Source organism: Lissotriton vulgaris, chromosome 5 (assembly GCF_964263255.1).
Source record: "Lissotriton vulgaris chromosome 5, aLisVul1.2, whole genome shotgun sequence".
Lineage (NCBI taxonomy): Eukaryota > Metazoa > Chordata > Amphibia > Caudata > Salamandridae > Lissotriton > Lissotriton vulgaris.
Window position 1 is genome coordinate 1,061,853,661 of NC_141693.1, and position 17,520 is coordinate 1,061,871,180.

A 17,520-nucleotide genomic window follows, 5' to 3' on the forward strand; every position below is an offset into this window, starting at 1 on the left:
CAAGTCTGATAGTAATCCTAGTAAGGCCATTGAATAGGTGCCTAGGGAGCATAGGTGGGAAGGCCGAAAAGATACAGTAAAAGGGGAAGTGCCAGCATTTTGGGTATGGCCACCCGACCTATGTCTTACAGAGCTTACTCATGGTTAATGTCCTGATGAAGACATATTGTATATGTCGAAACGCGTTGACTGAAGACCACTTAACCTTCTTTTTATCTGACTGAAGACCACTTAACCTTCTTTTTATCTAAATTGTGAATACATATGTATCAGTCCTTTTATCAATTGTGATTAATGTGTCTAATTTTTATCCCTTTTTATATCAAATTAAACTACAAATATTCTTTCTTACTGAACTAGTTTGTTTGTTTTATCTATTGTTTGCTTTCCTTAGTTTATGCCTGGGAGTGTTTGTTCAAATATTGTTTACCCTGTCCCAGGATATTTATCCTTATCAGGGGGTCCTTGCTACCCACAGTGATCCTAGTAAGGCCATTGAATAGGTGCCTAGGGAGCATAGGTGGGAAGGCCGAAAAGATACAGTAAAAGGGGAAGTGCCAGCATTTTGGGTATGGCCACCCGACCTATGGAGGATAGCGGCAATGGGAGTCACGAAGGGAGGGAGTGACGAGCCAAAACTACCGTCTATCCAGATTCCTTTCTGTCAAATCAACATCAGAGTAATAAATGTTCACTCCCAAATGTGTGGGTCAAATTACCACATGTGTTTGATGGGCATCTCAAACTCTCTGATGCTCCAGAATCCCCCGAACGGGTACAGGCAGGATTTGGACCAATTAATTTTGAGGCCTGGCATAACTCAGTACTGAGCATCTCCATCAATGTCAGGAGGGATGTATGGGTATTATGACAGTAGATTAGGGCATCATCTGCATATAATGATACTATATGCCATTCATCAAACGTACGTATACCCACAGCAGTACCCTGGAGCGCACCCAGCTGGTCAGAGACTCCATCGCAAGCATGAAAATGAGTGGGGATAGCTGACAACCCTGCCTGGTGCCTCTGTGTATTTTAAATCTATCTGATATTGTTTGGCCAGTCCAAAGCCTCACTATAGACCTAATATACAGTGTCTTTTTCTACTGCGGAAAGGCCGTTCCCCCTCCCAATCTCCCGAGCACCGTAAAAAGACACGACCAGACCAGGTGCTGAATGCTTTTTCTGTATCTATCAACACCACCAGGTAGGTGTCAAGGTCCCTGGGGTTCATCTCCATCGAACACCGCTGTCGGCGGATATTCAGAAATATCTTGTATTCTGGTATAAAACAGTGCTGTCTGTATGGACCAGGTTTCCTATTACTGGCAGTAATCTATTTGCCAAGAGCTTCTTCAATGTTTTATAGTCCAGGTTTAGTGGTGAGAGTGGCTGGTATGACCTTAAATCCAGTGGATCTTCCCCTGGCTTGGGAAGCAGAACAATAAGGGCTTTCCTGAGAGTTTCCAGGAGCATGCCACTGTCCTGGTGCCTCTTCGTACAGATTTAGCAGGTGAGGAGTGTGCTGTAGTTTACGTAATATTCTATAGGGAAACCGTCCGTTCCCCGCGTTTTATTCTGTGCTATGGCCTTGCGTACCTCTTCCACCTGTATGGGTTCATCTAGTTCTGCTTGCTGTAGTGGATCAAGGCAGGTGAGGGGTATCTCTTATAGAAAGTCCCTTATTAGGTTCATGCTTGCGTAATTTTGCTCTGCATAAAAGGTACGATAATATGCTGCAAAGGCGGAATTAGTATCTGTTTGGGATATGTCCCCATCCTCGGCACAAATACCTATTCACCAGCGTACTCCCCCTCCGCATGTTGGCGTGCTGTGTGTTCTTTATAATCTAGTTTTTTATAGTCTGGTAGCCAGTCCAGTGTAAGTGTGTTTAAGCTCTTGGAGGTGCCTTACTTAATTGGGCCATGTCAGGGTTTCCTTCTTGATACAGCATAGCTCCCTCTGAGTATCCAACAGTTCCCTATGCAGAGTTTACTTCACCCCCCCATGTTGTGCTAAAGCAGTGGCCACACATGAACACTTTCTGGGCCTCCCACTCTGGGTCTCTAGGTGAGGTGGAGCCTGCATTAATGTGAATGTATTGAGTAATATGTGATGCTATGGCGTGACAGTATGGTACATCTTGTAATGCTTCCGTTAGCAACCTCCATGTTGGTATTTTTGTTCTGTCCCTACCCCAGCACAAGGCCACCAGCAATGGACAGTGGTTGCAGATGGTGCATGCAAGGTATTCTTTCTACAATGTGCACTGGCATATCTTGTCACTACAGAGGAATAGGTCCAGTTGTGTGTGCATGTCATGTACCGGGGAGTAGAACGAGTACTCCCTGGTATTCAGTTGCATCAATCTCCACACACCGTGTATTCACATATTTTCTGTCCAATGTCAGAAGTGTTGTCATCCCACGACTCACTGCTCCACCCACGGGGCAGAGGGTGGCAGGGGGAGTGGACCTGTCCTTGTCGAATGCAGTTATAGTCACCCACCCAGATGCTTAAAGCCTGTGGGCTAAAATGGACAGCAGGATTCAGTTGGTCTAGGAAGTCAGAGTGTTTTGCATTACGGGCATAAATCATTGTTAGTGAGAGTGGGTCCCCATCCAATAATCCTTCTAGGGCCACATATCTGCCATTCTGGTCAGTTCGGTTTGACCTCTCCACATATGGGACCCCTAGAGAAATCCAAATCAATACCCCATGGGCAAAGGCCAATAAGGCCGTACTATATACTACCCCCTCCACCGTGACTGCACTTTCCACAGTTCCATTGTCACCAAGTGTGTTTCCTGTAGTATTGCTATATGAATGTGGTGGAGCATAAGATATGTGCATACTAGCTGTTGCTTCCTGGGTGTTGCCTGTACGTTCCACATTTGGTGATTGTATATTGGGGTCATTACTTGAGTGCTATCCCCCTTCTAATCTGTTGTGTATGAATCCATGTTTCCCTCTGTGTCCCCCTCGTGGAGTCATCTTGTTGCCCTTAGTATACAATATATAACACATTGCGGTGTGCCTCGTTAGGTGGATTACAACAAATCAAAAGTATATAAAACAGTTTTTCCAACTCCCTCCCCAAGGCTGGTCAATTACTGGGTATCCTACCATCAAGATCGAACAAGTACTTCTGTAGATAACCAACCATTAACATAGCGTTCATGTCCAATACAGAAATAATGGGAATGTCGTAGGGCCCGTGCAGAGCCCTGGTCGAATGAGCCGCATGTTCACTAGTAAGTCCCTAGCTCTTTCTGTGCCCAACCCCTCTGTCGGCAGTGAAAAGTGTCCCCGCACCCGCCTGCCTCAAGGTGTCCTAGGGGGCAGTCCACCTCAAGCTATGTCATTTGCCAGGTAGGGAGTGAAAGCAGTACCCCTTCTCTCCAACTTGTGATGCTCTGGATCGATTCGTAAGAGTCTCAGAATCAGAGCCATGATCCAACAACAATGCTGTGATGGGCTTTCTGTTGTGCAGCAGCACATCTGCAGCCACTTGCACCCTCTACTTGGCTGCTTGTTCATTTGTTGGTTGGTTCTGGTGTCTCCAAATATGCCTTTTCTTCATTTTCTGATTCTTCCAGCAGCCTTTAGGTGGGTCACCGTTTATATAGGTTGTCCCTCCTTTTGTATGTATCCAGGATCAGGTTTCCTCAGGTGTCTTCAAGAAATGAGTTGGCTCCCCTCTTGCAATTCAATGTGGAAAAGAAGGGCCTATTTTAATCCCATCTAGTGTAGTTGCAGTTTAAACGCCATATAGGAACTGTGCCATGGCTGCACCTACTATTTGTAGTTCAGGTAGAATTTTATCACAGCCCCCTTCATTGTGCCATGCTCCTTTGGGCCTAAATGCGTCCAGGATTAAATCTCTCTCCCTGTAATTAAGTAGGTGCGCAGTCACAGAGCGCGGGGCCACTCCATGTGGTGGAGGCTGACTTGGAGTCCAGTGTGCCCTTTCAATGGAAAAGTATTTAGGAACATTATCCGCTAGGACCATAGACATAAGCCATTGCTCGAGGAACATGTTTGGTGTCCCAGCCTGTTAAAGGACACCCATGCAGCTAACATTATTACATCGCAAGCATCCCTCAGCGCCCACTGCTCTCAGTTGCAGACATGATGTCGGCCCTCAAGATTTGCATTGGGACTGCATTTTCTTCAGAGTGGGCCACAGTGAAGTAATGGCAGATTCTGTGCTGTCAACCTTCTCAGATAGTTTCCAGTCGTCGTCTCTCAGCAAAGACACTTCCAGTGAGACTGTGTCAATCTTGGTCTCTAGGGTGGTTTTAGTGTCTTGTATCACCTGCAATATTCTTTCAAACTGTTCTGAGTGCTTTCCCCGTGTAGTTTTGTTGTGACCCAGTGATCTGTCGCCCGCAACAGCATGCCCAAATATTCCAATATGTCCTATGTGGGTGGTTAGGGGGATCTTGTCCCTTTGTGTTTCACCATCATGCACTAGATGTAGCCGCTGTAATGTGGGGCACCAATGAGGAAGGGCAAAGGCCCCTGGGCTCCTCCACTCCATCTACTAAACACTCCTCTGGGGCTAGTGTTGTTTCTTGCGCCTGCATCCAGGCTGTGCAAGAGTAGCTCCCCAAGCTAACCTGAAAGTGGGGTAAGTTTAGACAGGTAGCCCCTGTGTGTGCAGCACACGGGGAGGCATCAGATGGTCAAAAGTATCAGATGGGTTGGAGCACAAAGGCGTGGTTGCCTCTCGCTGAACTCCGCGGGTCTGGACCAAAAACCCGTAATCCTGTAGCGGCTCTTCCAGAATTTGGCTCCCCAGGCATCCGGACATAGAGAAGGGGCCACGTGCAGAGAATAAGGGGATTCGCACTTCTCTCCGCCCTTTGATTGTGGAGACAGGACTTCGGAAACCAGTAAGGGCACCACGAGGTAATCGAGACACCTGCAAGGAGATGTGGCAGTAAGGAGGTGCCCAAAAAAGTATGGAGTGGAGGGTGCCGGCCATCCATTGGGGGCAGCAGAAGTAGAACCCCTCTCACCCTGGATTGCATTTTCCGCCAGACCAACGGCAGGGTGGCAAACAGAAAGGCTGGCCCCACAGGGCCTGGGGTCTGATTTGGACAGCGGCCTAATGTCTTTATAGGCTGGGTGGAGCACAGCAGCCAACCTGGATCTCTGTGAGCTGGACCCCCAGCAAAGAATACCACACGGGTGGCAGCAGAGAAGAGATCACCCTCAGGTCTTGTAGATAGCGGGTAGAGAATCGGAGAGTGAGGAGAAAGGGGGAGGAGAACAGCCTCTCCCTCCTGAAGAGCCCTGACAAGGAGGGTGAGTGAGTCCGAGCACGGGTGGATGGTGCGCCCACAAAGGCCTTGCTGGATCATCCCTTGGAAGCTTTCAAGGAGAATCAAATTGTGATGCTGTAAGACTGCCCCAAGGAGTGCACAGTGTGGGCTGTACCGAGCTGGTAGAGAATTCCCTCAGACCTTTGGAAATTGCCCGGATCTGAGCTGGGGTAAGGAGCCTTGCCTGTGGTACTGAGTGTCAGATAACGTGATCAGCTGGGTTCAGTGAAACTGCGGAGGGGGAAGTACTGGGATGACAACCCCCCTGGGGGATGAAACTCGAGGGCTGGTGCACGTGAAGGGCACAGAGGGTCCCTGAGCAGAGAGTGCCAGAGGGCCTGATCGGACCTGGAGAGACTATGCTGGCCATACAGTTCCCACAGAATGTGGGGCAGAGAGGCGGGGGATTATCAGTCACTGGTCTTGATCACGTCTGGGAAAGCTGAGGGAATCTCTGATACTGTGCTCAAAGGCCAAAGAGACTTATCTGTGTGTTGCTGTCAAGAGTGGCCCAGCTGGGGTAGCGAGTAAGCGCCGACCAGGTACAATGGTGCGCTCAAAGCTAGCTAAATGGTTTCAGGAGGATGAGACCCTCGCTGTGAAGTTGGACGCTGGCGCGAGGACACATGGGTCACCACTTGAGGTGCACACCAATGATATCCTAGCATTTATCCACTACACAAAGATGGCACATGAACACAAAATTGGCACTGTGGCACAGTATGTGGGCCTCCTGCGGCCGGATCACTATAAATTAGCGGTGAAAGTAGGAGATGCAGAAAGATCTATCACAGACATGGCCCTTTTAGTCAAAGACCATGACCCATGGATCAGAGAGAAGCAGTCAGAAATCAGAAACCTGTCGGCATGTGCGGACGATGAAGAGGGCCTATCTAGAGGTAATAATATCCTCATCACTGGACTCCGGGAGCATGCTTAGGGCCCCATTATGGACCTGTTTGAGGAGCAAGGCTACTTAAGGAGGTGTTTGATGGCAAGGCCCCCACCTTGTACTCTATGGAGCGGACACACAGGGTCCGGGGCATGCCGCTCCAACCCCCGGGGCTTTCCCCAGACCAATCTTAGCCAGACTACTTAATTTCAGGGACAGGGATCGCATTCTGCAGGAGGCATGTGAAAGGTGTCCCTGGCAGGTGGATGGTAACCCAGTGAAAATCTTTCTGGAATATACTGCATCAGTACAATTGCAAATGGGAAACATTCCTGAAAGTGAAAAGAATCCTGAGGAGTATGCTTTCTTTTTACCTGCAAAGCTCTGTGTTACAGTTGGGGGAGAGACTTTCTTCTTTGTTTCAGCAGCTGACGTGTGGGACTGGTTGGAGTGCAAAGGATACCTGGCACACGAGCAGGATGACCTACACGGCAGCCCGGAGTGGCGAGGACAGAGATTCTGCCGCTCACCTAGGAGAAGAGGTAGAGGAACCCCAGGAAGGACTAAACACGGATAGAATATTTGAGGGTGGTGCAGGAGGTACCGGACGGTCATCCATAGACTACCAGGCTACAGTGCTGGCAGCCCATATGAGTGAGGTGTACAGTTTGTAGGTCCCCGGGGATATGGACAGTTTTTCTGCCCTTGTCCGAGACCTCCCAGCGCCGATGCTCACAGAGGAGGATCATGCAGCCGTTGACACAGACACAGAAATCTCTGGATCAGAGATCACTGAGGCACCTACCTGCATTACAAAAATGCAGAGCCCCAGGCCCAAATGGTTTCCCAGGGAGTTTTATAAGTGCCTCAGGTGCAGGTGGTACCCCAGTTGGGGGAACTGTACAGAGGTGCCAAAACGAAGGGGTCACTACCAGGAAACCTGCGATGTGCGCTGATAGTAACCATTTGCAAGGATTGGAAACCAAGGAAGGATTCTACTCCCTATGGCCTGATTTCCCTGATCAATATAGAGGTGAAAGTTTTAGCGAAAGTGCTTGCCGATTGGCTTCAGCGAGTAGTGGACACCCTGATGAAGGCAGATCAATCAGGGTTTCTGCCCCCCACAGGGTGAGGTGGCACAATCTCCAGTGGGTATTTGACTTCCTGGTGCGCAGTAGACAGATTAGGGAGCCTGTAGTAATATTATCGTTAGACACTGAAAAAACTCTTGATTCCTTAGAATGGTGAAACCTGTGGGCTGTCTTGGAGAAGATGGAATTTGGGTGTCCCTTCCTGAGATGGGTCAAACTGTCATATCAAGATCCAGTGGTCCGAGTGAGGGTAAATAGAGTGCTGTCAGGGGACATAACGATTAGGAGAGGCACTGGAAAGGGTTGTCCACTGCCCCCAATATTGCTTGCAGTGGATCTGAAACCAGTGGCGAGCTGAATCCAGAGCGATGCCCAGATTAGAGCCTTGCATTAGGACACAGGCTAGAAGGACGTGATATACCAATATGCAAATGACATCTTACTGTACCTGGCAGAACTCACCCACTCACAATGACGAGTGCTGGAAATACTACCGGTATATGGGGAATACACTGGGTTGCGCATTAAGGACAAGAAGGGTTTAAATACCAGGGATCTAAGTCATGTCGGATCATGAGCGCTTCTTTCAGGACAACCTGTGTAGGGTATTTGAGGCATAAAAGCAGGGAGTGGGCAATGGGTGACACCTCCCTCTGTTCCACCTAGGCTGAGCCCCATTGTTTAAAATGATTTATCTCCCAAAGCTCCTATATGCTCTTCAAAACACTCCCTATGCCGTACCAGGCATGGTTCTTTGCACAGGAAGTTGAAGTCACAAGAACTCTGCTCTGGAATGGGGGGAGGGGCACGGGTGCCTCTGAAAATAGAGCCCTGGGACGGGGGCATGGCTTTGCCAAATCTAAGGCTGTACTACTGGACTCCTCAATAAGTTGTAGCCAATGACTGGATGTTCTCAGATCAGGCAGGGCCCTCCGTATGGCAGATTGGAGAGCGTTGGTTCCCTGGGTCTTCCAGCTGCGACGGCACAGGAACTCAACATATGGCAGAGGGCCAGGAGGCTCATGGGATGAAGGGGACATATTACGCTGGCAACCCCTCTATGAGAGGCTGAGGCACTAAATGAGCTTAGGAATATTAAGGGTCATACAAAGTGGTACACCCTGGGCATCTCAATGGTGGGGGATATATGGAGAAAGGGCAAGATGCATACTGATTATAAGATGTCGGGCAGCCAATATCCCAGATGCCTACAGATGCAACACATCTTTAAGGGTTATGGCCCCCTACTAGAAGACCTGCTGGAGGAATCCCTTCTGCGATACAGGGTGCTACTGCCCCCCCTGCATAAGCATGCTATCTCCTTAGTGTATACTAAGGTATTGGGTCATAGTCTCTCCGACCTGACCCCTCTTAGAGACCATTGGGAAAGACAACTTGGAAGGAATCTTGGGGGACGATGCCTGGGGAAAGCCTGTCAATATTGACGTGAGGTGGCGATAAGGGCAGGGTTCCGTCTGGTCCAACTGAATCTTCTCCATAGGGTGTACATTATGAGAGAATGCATATATAAATTGCGAAGATATAACTCAGACCTCTGTCTCAGAGAGTGTGGGCGGAGAGGCACACTGCTCCACACACTGTGGGAATGCCCGCTTATACAGTAATATTGCCAAAGGGTAGAGTCGAGACTTTCGGAGGTGGTGGAGACCAGTATTAGACTAGCGCCTCAACTGATGTCATTGGGTATATGGGGGGAGCAGACCCTACTCTGCCCTGCTCTTTTACAATGTGGCCTTATCGGTGGCTAGGAGAGACTGAGCCAGGAGATGGGGAAGCCCCGTTTTACCAACGCTGAGAGGATGAGAATCGAATCTCACTTGGTGAGTGGAGGAATTGGTTTACAGATCTAGAGGTTGACACCAGAAGTTTGCTCTCGTGTGCTCATGACGAGCTGAGCTCGTCATGCAAAAGGAGATTCTGAAAATTTCAGCACAGGAGGGAAATCTGCTTAGCAGCCAAGGTGTTATGGTCATAGGTCAGCACAGAGCCAAATCTCACCAGTTTTGTTCTGACTAACCCACTAAGTAAAATTTGCGGTACATAATGACACCTTCCTGTACAAGTTTGTCCAATAACACTTTGAGTTTTGTCCTCACAGATAATGGTACAGGTCTAGGTTTGTGAGCTATTGGTACAGCTGTTTTGTGAGTTTAATATGATGTACAAACTTGCTAGGTTTGTGAGCTATTGGTACAGCCTGTTTTGTGAGTTTAATTTGATGTACAAACTTGTGCATGGTACAAATCCTTGCCTGGAAAACCTCTGGAAATTGTATAGTAACATTGAATGCCATTGAATGCCAGATCTGTGTTTTCTGCAATTGAAGCCACACATGTCTGGTTAATCACCACAGGGTTATCTGATCCCTCTACCCAACAATGAGTTTACCTTTGACGGCCACATACACTTTAGTCATGACTTCTCTGCCAAGACATTGCACCTTTGCAATGAAGAACCCTAACATATCAATGTCTTGGTCCCCATAAGCTGTGGGAGTAACATCTGGGATAATTAGTATTTTTGTGTTTGCTGAACATTGTGTAAACAAGGTATCAGAAACCAAGGTGATGGGTGCCCCAGAATCAGCCATAATGTGTAATTTGCCCTCCCTCCCCTGTGAACCTCACGGAACGGACCTTTAACATGTTTAACCTCTTTGTTTTGAACATCAAGTGTGAGCACCACTTCATAGAGTAACACAAACAATGTTATCCCGAGCACTCTTTAAACCATATTCATCCACGTTTAGAAATTTACTGGAAGGTGCCCTCGTCGTCGCACGTAGCCAAAACGTGCCTTTAGAAATCAATCAAGTGTTGAGGTTAGAAACACTAGCCTCCAGACTGGGTACCAAATTTACAACGAAAACGTCGTTTTCTTTTTTAAATTTATATGCGTTTATTCAGTTCATCCAATATATTTTGAATCAAATCATTTATGCAACATTACATTGTCTTCCTTGCCAACATAATCGTCTTCTTATGTCGCAATGTTATTAGTGCAATAATCCACTTTATCGTGACACCCAATGCATTTCGGGTCAAACAAAACCATGACCCTTCGTCAGGGGTCTGCAAATGGAAATCAAACAGGACCAAATTAGTCACCCTCAATGATCCACAACTGTACAATGCTCTATGCCATAATATCATTAACAAAAACGGAAAGGAAAAGGAAAATAGAGTGCTGTTTCAAAAGTTTCCAAATCACCAAAAGCAAAATACACATTATAATCATATCACTGAGCAGAAGCGTACTACACCCTCATGATAAGTGAACCCGTTATATTATAATGGCGCTTACTCCCCTCCCGACTGCATTACTAACCAATGACCCACATGTAGACAACTTACGAGCATTCGGACGCGTTCGCGCCTCCGTGGATTCTAAAGTTTTACCCACATAGTAACTTCGACAGATCTAATATGCAGTCGCGATCATGTGACTTAGTCTCCTGCCTATTAGATCTGTCGAAGTTACTATGTGGGTAAAACTTTAGAATCCACGGAGGCGCGAACGCGTCCGAATGCTCGTAAGTTGTCTACATGTGGGTCATCGGTTAGTAATGCAGTCGGGAGGGGAGTAAGCGCCATTATAATATAACGGGTTCACTTATCATGAGGATGTAGTACGCTTCTGCTCAGTGATATGGTTATATTGTGTATTTTGCTTTTGGTGATTTTGAAACTTTTGAAACAGCACTCTATTTTCCTTTTCCTTTCCGTTTTTGTTAATGATATTATGGCATAGAGCATTGTACAGTTGTGGATCATTGAGGGTGACTAATTTGGTCCTGTTTGATTTCCATTTGCAGACCCCTGACGAAGGGTCATGGTTTTGTTTGACCCGAAATGCATTGGGTGTCACGATAAAGTGGATTATTGCACTAATAACATTGCGACATAAGAAGACGATTATGTTGGCAAGGAAGACAATGCAATGTTGCATAAATGATTTGATTCAAAATATATTGGATGAACTTAATAAACGCATATAAATTTCAAAAAGAAAACTACGTTTTCGTTGTAAATTTGGTACCCAGTCTGGAGGCTAGTGTTTCTAACCTCAACACTTGATTCACCACTTCATAGAGGTCACATGAACATTCATCAATTTGAGTATTGATCTCCAAAGAGTGTAATCATACATCAACTTTAGCCCCCCGTACAAACACACTGGAAGTTCCCCATTTTTATGAAACCTGTCACATCTCTTTCCAACCGCTGGGCAAGAGCGAGAATTCCTCAAATGTTGCTTAGAAACCTCACCTGAAACATTGGGATACAGCCTTTCTCTGTTGCAACTTCATGCTTATCACTTTAGAAGACACAGCAATCATAGTTTCACAATCCCGAACCATGCCAACAATGTAACAGAATCACTAGCTTTGTGTTTACTAGATACAATGGAACATCCTATAGACTTTGCCATATCCAACACCTCAATGAGACTAGGATCACGGCAACTAAGTAATCTCTCTTGAATTTTCCTGGAACTGCAACTGTAGACAAACTGATCTCTAAGATAAATATTCAATGCATTGCCAACATTACCATTTGCAGCTACATTTCTAAGGGCCAAAATGTATTCCTCCACAATTTCTTCTTGGGTCTGTTTCCTTTTGAAGAAGTTAAACGTTCAAGGAGAACACTAGGTTGTTCCGTGAGCTTATGTTCCAGCCTTGACACTGATTCAGTAAATTGCCACATATTTGTTGCTCTTCTGCACCTAGAGGAGTGAACAGAAGAGCTGCTTTCCTCCTGGGTGCAAATGTATCCACTTCAAGTGCAATTACATAATTTTCAAACGATCTGAACCACTTTTTCCTGGGTAACTGTGGTTTACCTGGATGTTATAGGAAGGGCTGCAATTGTACCAACTGAGGTAAATTACTCATCTTGTGAGAAGACTTACGCAGTAACTGTTTAAAAGAAGCATAACTGTGGCAAAATTATTAAAAACTCAATTTACATACCGAAGTACCACAATTCAGCAGCTGATAATAAATTTCCACCAAAGGCATCGTGACCCGAGCAGAGACGACGGGTAAACCCTTAAAAAACTGCTTGATGCAAAACAAATGATGTGCAACACAAATGCGTGTGAAAAGGAACTTCTCAATATAAATGCTCATAGTTCCTCCCAAGGTAAGATGGCCGCCACATATCTGACGTGCTTACGACAATGAGTGGTCTGTTGTCACTGACTGGCATCTTTTGACATAGTGTGCATGTCTCTATCAATGAGCACATGTGCAGCTCGGGCTGGGCCTGCAAATGCACTACGGATAATGTGCACACCTCGTGCCGGGACGCCAATTAACCTAAATGTTATAAGGTCGGTCCTAAGGCTGGACAGTCCTCACAGCTGCAGGCAGTCAAAGACACCGATTGACTACAGAAGATGTGGCACAAACGTGAAGGTTGTGGCACCATTAAAATTGTCGCGAGAGCAGGATAATTCAAAATTCACAGAATAATGTCAGCAATGGGCCTCTGGTTCCAGCTCATCACCAAATGTGAAGTCTGCCAATAGCACGTTCAAGAAGCAAGGTGATTCAATGTAGCTTGAACATAAGTTTATTTAGCCAAAGGAGCCAATGTCTTGAAGATTCTCTCCCCACAAGTTCCCAACTTCAACCGGCTCAGTCGGAGTTGGAAACCATGGAGATGGAGCCCAGAACGGCATGCTCCATCAAAGGTAAACATGTTGTGGCCAATATGTGCCAAGATTCAACATAACAGTAGGACAAATCATTGCACTACAAAGGGTCTCGCCCAGCTTACATTTTACATTAATACTTTGACCGGTCAACTAGTGCATGATCATTTCAGGAAACAACTAATCATTTTACTGTTTGGACTAGAGAAACTTTGTCTTCTTTAGGTCATTAGTTCATCTTAGCCTACACCATCCCACTGAACCTTTTATACTTGGCACCATTACACTTCGATATTAGTGCATGCTTTAGAAATACTCCAAACATTAACACAATTATAAACTGGAAAATATAAAGAGGTGACTGATGGAAAACTGCATCACATATATTCTCACACATTAAAAGGATATATGCCTTATGATACTTACCAGCGAGGTACATAATTTTGATACACCTTTGTGACTATGTTGCCCTCTTTCAACACGCTATTTGCCAAGCCTGCAAAGTAGAGCACAGTTAGGGAGCTTCTGCCTTTATTAACCAATGTGAAGTTCAGTAAAATTGTCCGAGGCCAGCATAATTTAACTTTTCTCACCTAATTATTTGCCGCTGAAGTCCACACCAACGTGGACAAGATATAAGGCTGCAGAGACTATTATTTTCTGGTTATCAGCTGAATTGCAGCAGAAAAACCCAGTAGCCGCTGCGTGGACATGTCCTTTCCCCGTGGATGGAAGTTCCTCCCTTGATTAGTGTGTAAGGTAGGCAGATGGTGGACCACTAGAACAAATGACCAGCAGTGCACTTTTGATCCTCCACAGCCACATGCACCTTCAAGCTGCAGCACTGGGTTCCCTTTTTCTCACATTTAAAAAAAAACATTTTTAAAGCTTCACAGCTGGCACATATAGTTCTAAAGTTGCAGATGGACTTTGCCCACCCTTAGCATCATGCAGTCAGTACCATATATTCTATGAAAGGCACAGCATCAGTGACACAGTGAATATCACATGATCAGCTGTTCCTGCTCGCAGTTACCTGGGACAGGGATGGCAATTTACTGGCAGTGGTGAACTAACATTGTGTATTAGGACTAAAGATACATATGCCAATGGTCTCTGTCGCACAGAAGGGAAAGGCATTAGGTGTAACTTCTCATGCAAGTGGAAAATGTGTTCAATATGTTATGGGTGTATAAAAATGTGACTCAAGCATTATTTGTTCAGCCTGACATATTGTTAAACTTGTCTTCACAGCACTTTAGTGTTAAATGGAAATGCTTTATATGACACATAAAAATATTATTTGCATTTTAGGAACTGCTCCGAATTCGCCTGTGAGCCTGATAGAGTCTCCAGTCTCTATGCCCATCACACGGAATTGGGGTGACGAATGCACCATCTGCTACGAGAACATGGTGGACACGGTTATCTACTCCTGTGGACACATGTGTCTCTGCTATACCTGCGGGCTGAAACTGAAGAAGATGGACAATGCCTGCTGTCCCATATGCAGACGAGCCATCAAGGATATCATCAAAACCTATAGAAGCACCTAGAACTCGGCCCAACGCTCAGCTATGAAGACAGTGATATGCCTTTCTAAAATGCCAGTCACCTCCGACTGTTGTTTCTTGGCAGTGAAACTCCAGACAACATCCCGGATCACCAGGCTGCGACCCTTCCGTGCTGGAGCCCTTGACTTCTGGACCTGGGACAATGTTGGGAGTCTTGGTTTTCGAGTACCTTGTGTTCCATCTCCTTTCATTGTACTTGAACATTAAAATTGAGCTCTCTGCCTCTTGTGATCAGTACCAACAAATTCTTATGAATTTCTTGATTGGTAGCAAACATGGAGTCATGTGAAGAGGGCAACACGGGTTTAGGAGGTTGGCTAGATTCGTGAGAGGTGAGGGCTACAGAAATTTCAAAGAGGGCATTTTTAAAGTAGATAATTAAAGGAGGTCATATACAACCACATCCTTTTTGCTGAATTGTGGTACTTTTGTAGGTCTTTTTGTATATTTGTTAAAGTAAAGATTTTTTTTTTTACAAAAAAATCAATAGAGAACCTAGATTTTATGGGACCTGTCTGGCAGCAAAAAAATCATGAGGAACGTTTCTTAACTTTATAAACCTCATGGATAACAAACAAAGCAATCCTAGCTGAAATATTTTTAGGCAACGTCTTCAGACTAGGAAGTGGCTGTATGAATGAACCATCCAGTGAAAAGGAACCCGTTTTGCACCTAATGCTCATTCACCAATAATAAGGTTTCTAGAATGCCTGCGTATTTTATGTCTTGTTGGGTTTTGCAACATCATTTTGTAAATGGCTCCTCTATGATTTGTTTACTTTTATGTTGTGCTACTAGTGACAGTTGATTCAAAACTGGGAATTATAGAATCGTGATTGTTAGCTGGTAAATTGTATGTTTAGAACACAGATCATTCTGCCATTTCCTAGCCCTAATTTTCATTTTTTGCATTTTTTCAGGCTGCACCCCATTTAAAACTGGGGTTCTTTTGCCAGTCTCATGTTGAGTGTTTTGGTGGTCCCTACCACCAAACATATTTCGTGAGTGCAGCTGAACCATCCCAATGGTCTCAGCTCCTAACACCCACCACCACAGATAAGGATGTCCTTTATGGCACCATGGACAAAGTTCCCACAGAAAGTTTCTTAATGCATAAGGCAAGGCAGAAATTGAGTCTTTCTTGCATGTGTGGACTTTATATAGACCCTTCTAAGGATGGCATATTTGACATTCCACCCTGCCAGAACCCTGAGCTAGATGCTGTTGGGCCCAGTACCTGTTGGTGATGTGTAGTTAGGTGCACCTACCACTGTGGCAATGTTGTTGGTAAGCATTACAATGGCTTTACTGTCATGGATTCAAGCGGGTGAATACTATTAATGTGCATTCCCTTCAAAATAATCAAGAACCAGCTGCCTCGTCTGTTTCACACAGTGGCACAATCTATTACTGTTGCAGATATTAGGAACAGAATCAAGTAGATACTTATTGCCAGAAAGCAACAACGTTCCGATTCATTTGTGTTGTCTCCAAGAATGACACCAGGCGGCCATAGATACAATCTCAAAGTTGTCTGAATCTGCAGTCTTCAAAAATCATCCTTGGCTTTGCTTCATCCCTGCTCCTTTCCCTAGCTTGAGTGCTGCCCGTGGTGGCATTGCCCTCCCATGTTCTGCTATGACCAGTGGGTGCTGTTGGTGAAATTGATATGAGCTGTTGTTTTCAGATGAGATTCAAAATGGCACTGTCAATGATTGGGTTATCCTTGCTGTTTCTATTTCTCTACCTAAAACCTTTTTTCCTCTCCTCTCCCCACCATTCCTAAAATAAAAGCATTGCTCTTTTGATCGATGCTTAATTTTAGAAACCTATACTGACTGGTACATTTAAAATTGTCTCATTTTTGGTGGTTGTAGCTTTCTATTTAAGAAAATAATGTGAAATTGTGAGAAAAAGTTTATCATGAAATGAATGTTAAAACAAACTTTTTTTTGAGTTTTCATCATCCAAAAAACTAATGTGTCTTAATCATATTTGCATTTCGTTTTGACTCCGGAAAGATGCAGGATTGAATCCTGTTTCGGATGCTCGTAGTATCCCTTGAAACAGAGTCTGGGGGTTCATACTAGTAGATTGGACAATGTGTTGTGTATGTAAATCTTTATATGGTGACCTGATACAACAACGCGGCAGAACATCACTGTTCATTATTCAAGGTAATTGCGTTTTATATGTTATACAGTTCGGATGAAGTAGAGTTACAAAACAGAAATACCACTTCACATCAGGCCTTTTGGAATTATGAGCCAATAAATATAGGACCATGTTTAACTTGGACAGAGTGAAATAAACTGCAAGGAAAAGAAAACCAGAATTATAATAAATGAAGCTGCTCACAACAGGTAAAAGCAAATTATCCAGTTTGTTCTGTTGCACAAGTCTGTGTCACTTTCGCTTAGCTATTTTGGCATTTTAACTCCATGCCACAACAGTGCAAGGCTTGTTAATACTCCACCCCCAGTGTAATATAGTTGGTGCAGCATGTATTCAATGCAGCACCCAGCAAAAAACAAACCAACGTCAAGTAAACGTCACATGCACTAAAAGACATTCCTCTTTGTGAATCCCTGAAGCTCACTGTAAGGTCATTTCTTTGTTCTATAGAGCTTCTGGGAGCAGACTTTTCAGACACAAGACAATTGACAGAAGAGTATTCTACCTTATGTTTTTAGTTTATTAATCTCTCAGTGGTAATACATTTAAGACCGAAGAAACCAGAGCTTAACTCCTCTAGTGGTAATGGCCTGAACAATGCAATTCTGCACCCTCATCACCTGAGATGCTAGATGCTTGCTTGGGACTCTCTTCGGCTTGTTGTGTTCTCTGGAAATAACTCTGCTTTGAAGGATATCAGGGGGTAAACATGAATCGGCATTAGTGGAGCAGTTCCATGACAGATACTATATTACTCTTTCTACTCAATTCAT

At 45.1% G+C, this 17,520-nt stretch overlaps 1 protein-coding gene across 1 annotated transcript in view; it reads left to right on the plus strand.

Annotated features, from left to right (window-relative positions):
- NEURL1 (neuralized E3 ubiquitin protein ligase 1) overlaps positions 1–16,377 on the plus strand; it is a 437,040-nt gene extending 420,663 nt beyond the window's left edge. The window contains exon 6 of the mRNA XM_086922727.1: positions 14,313–16,377. Coding sequence (XP_086778853.1) covers positions 14,313–14,554 — 242 coding nt within the window. The 3' untranslated portion in view covers positions 14,555–16,377. The remainder of the gene's footprint in view (positions 1–14,312) is intronic.
- Positions 16,378–17,520: the final 1,143 nt, after the last annotated feature.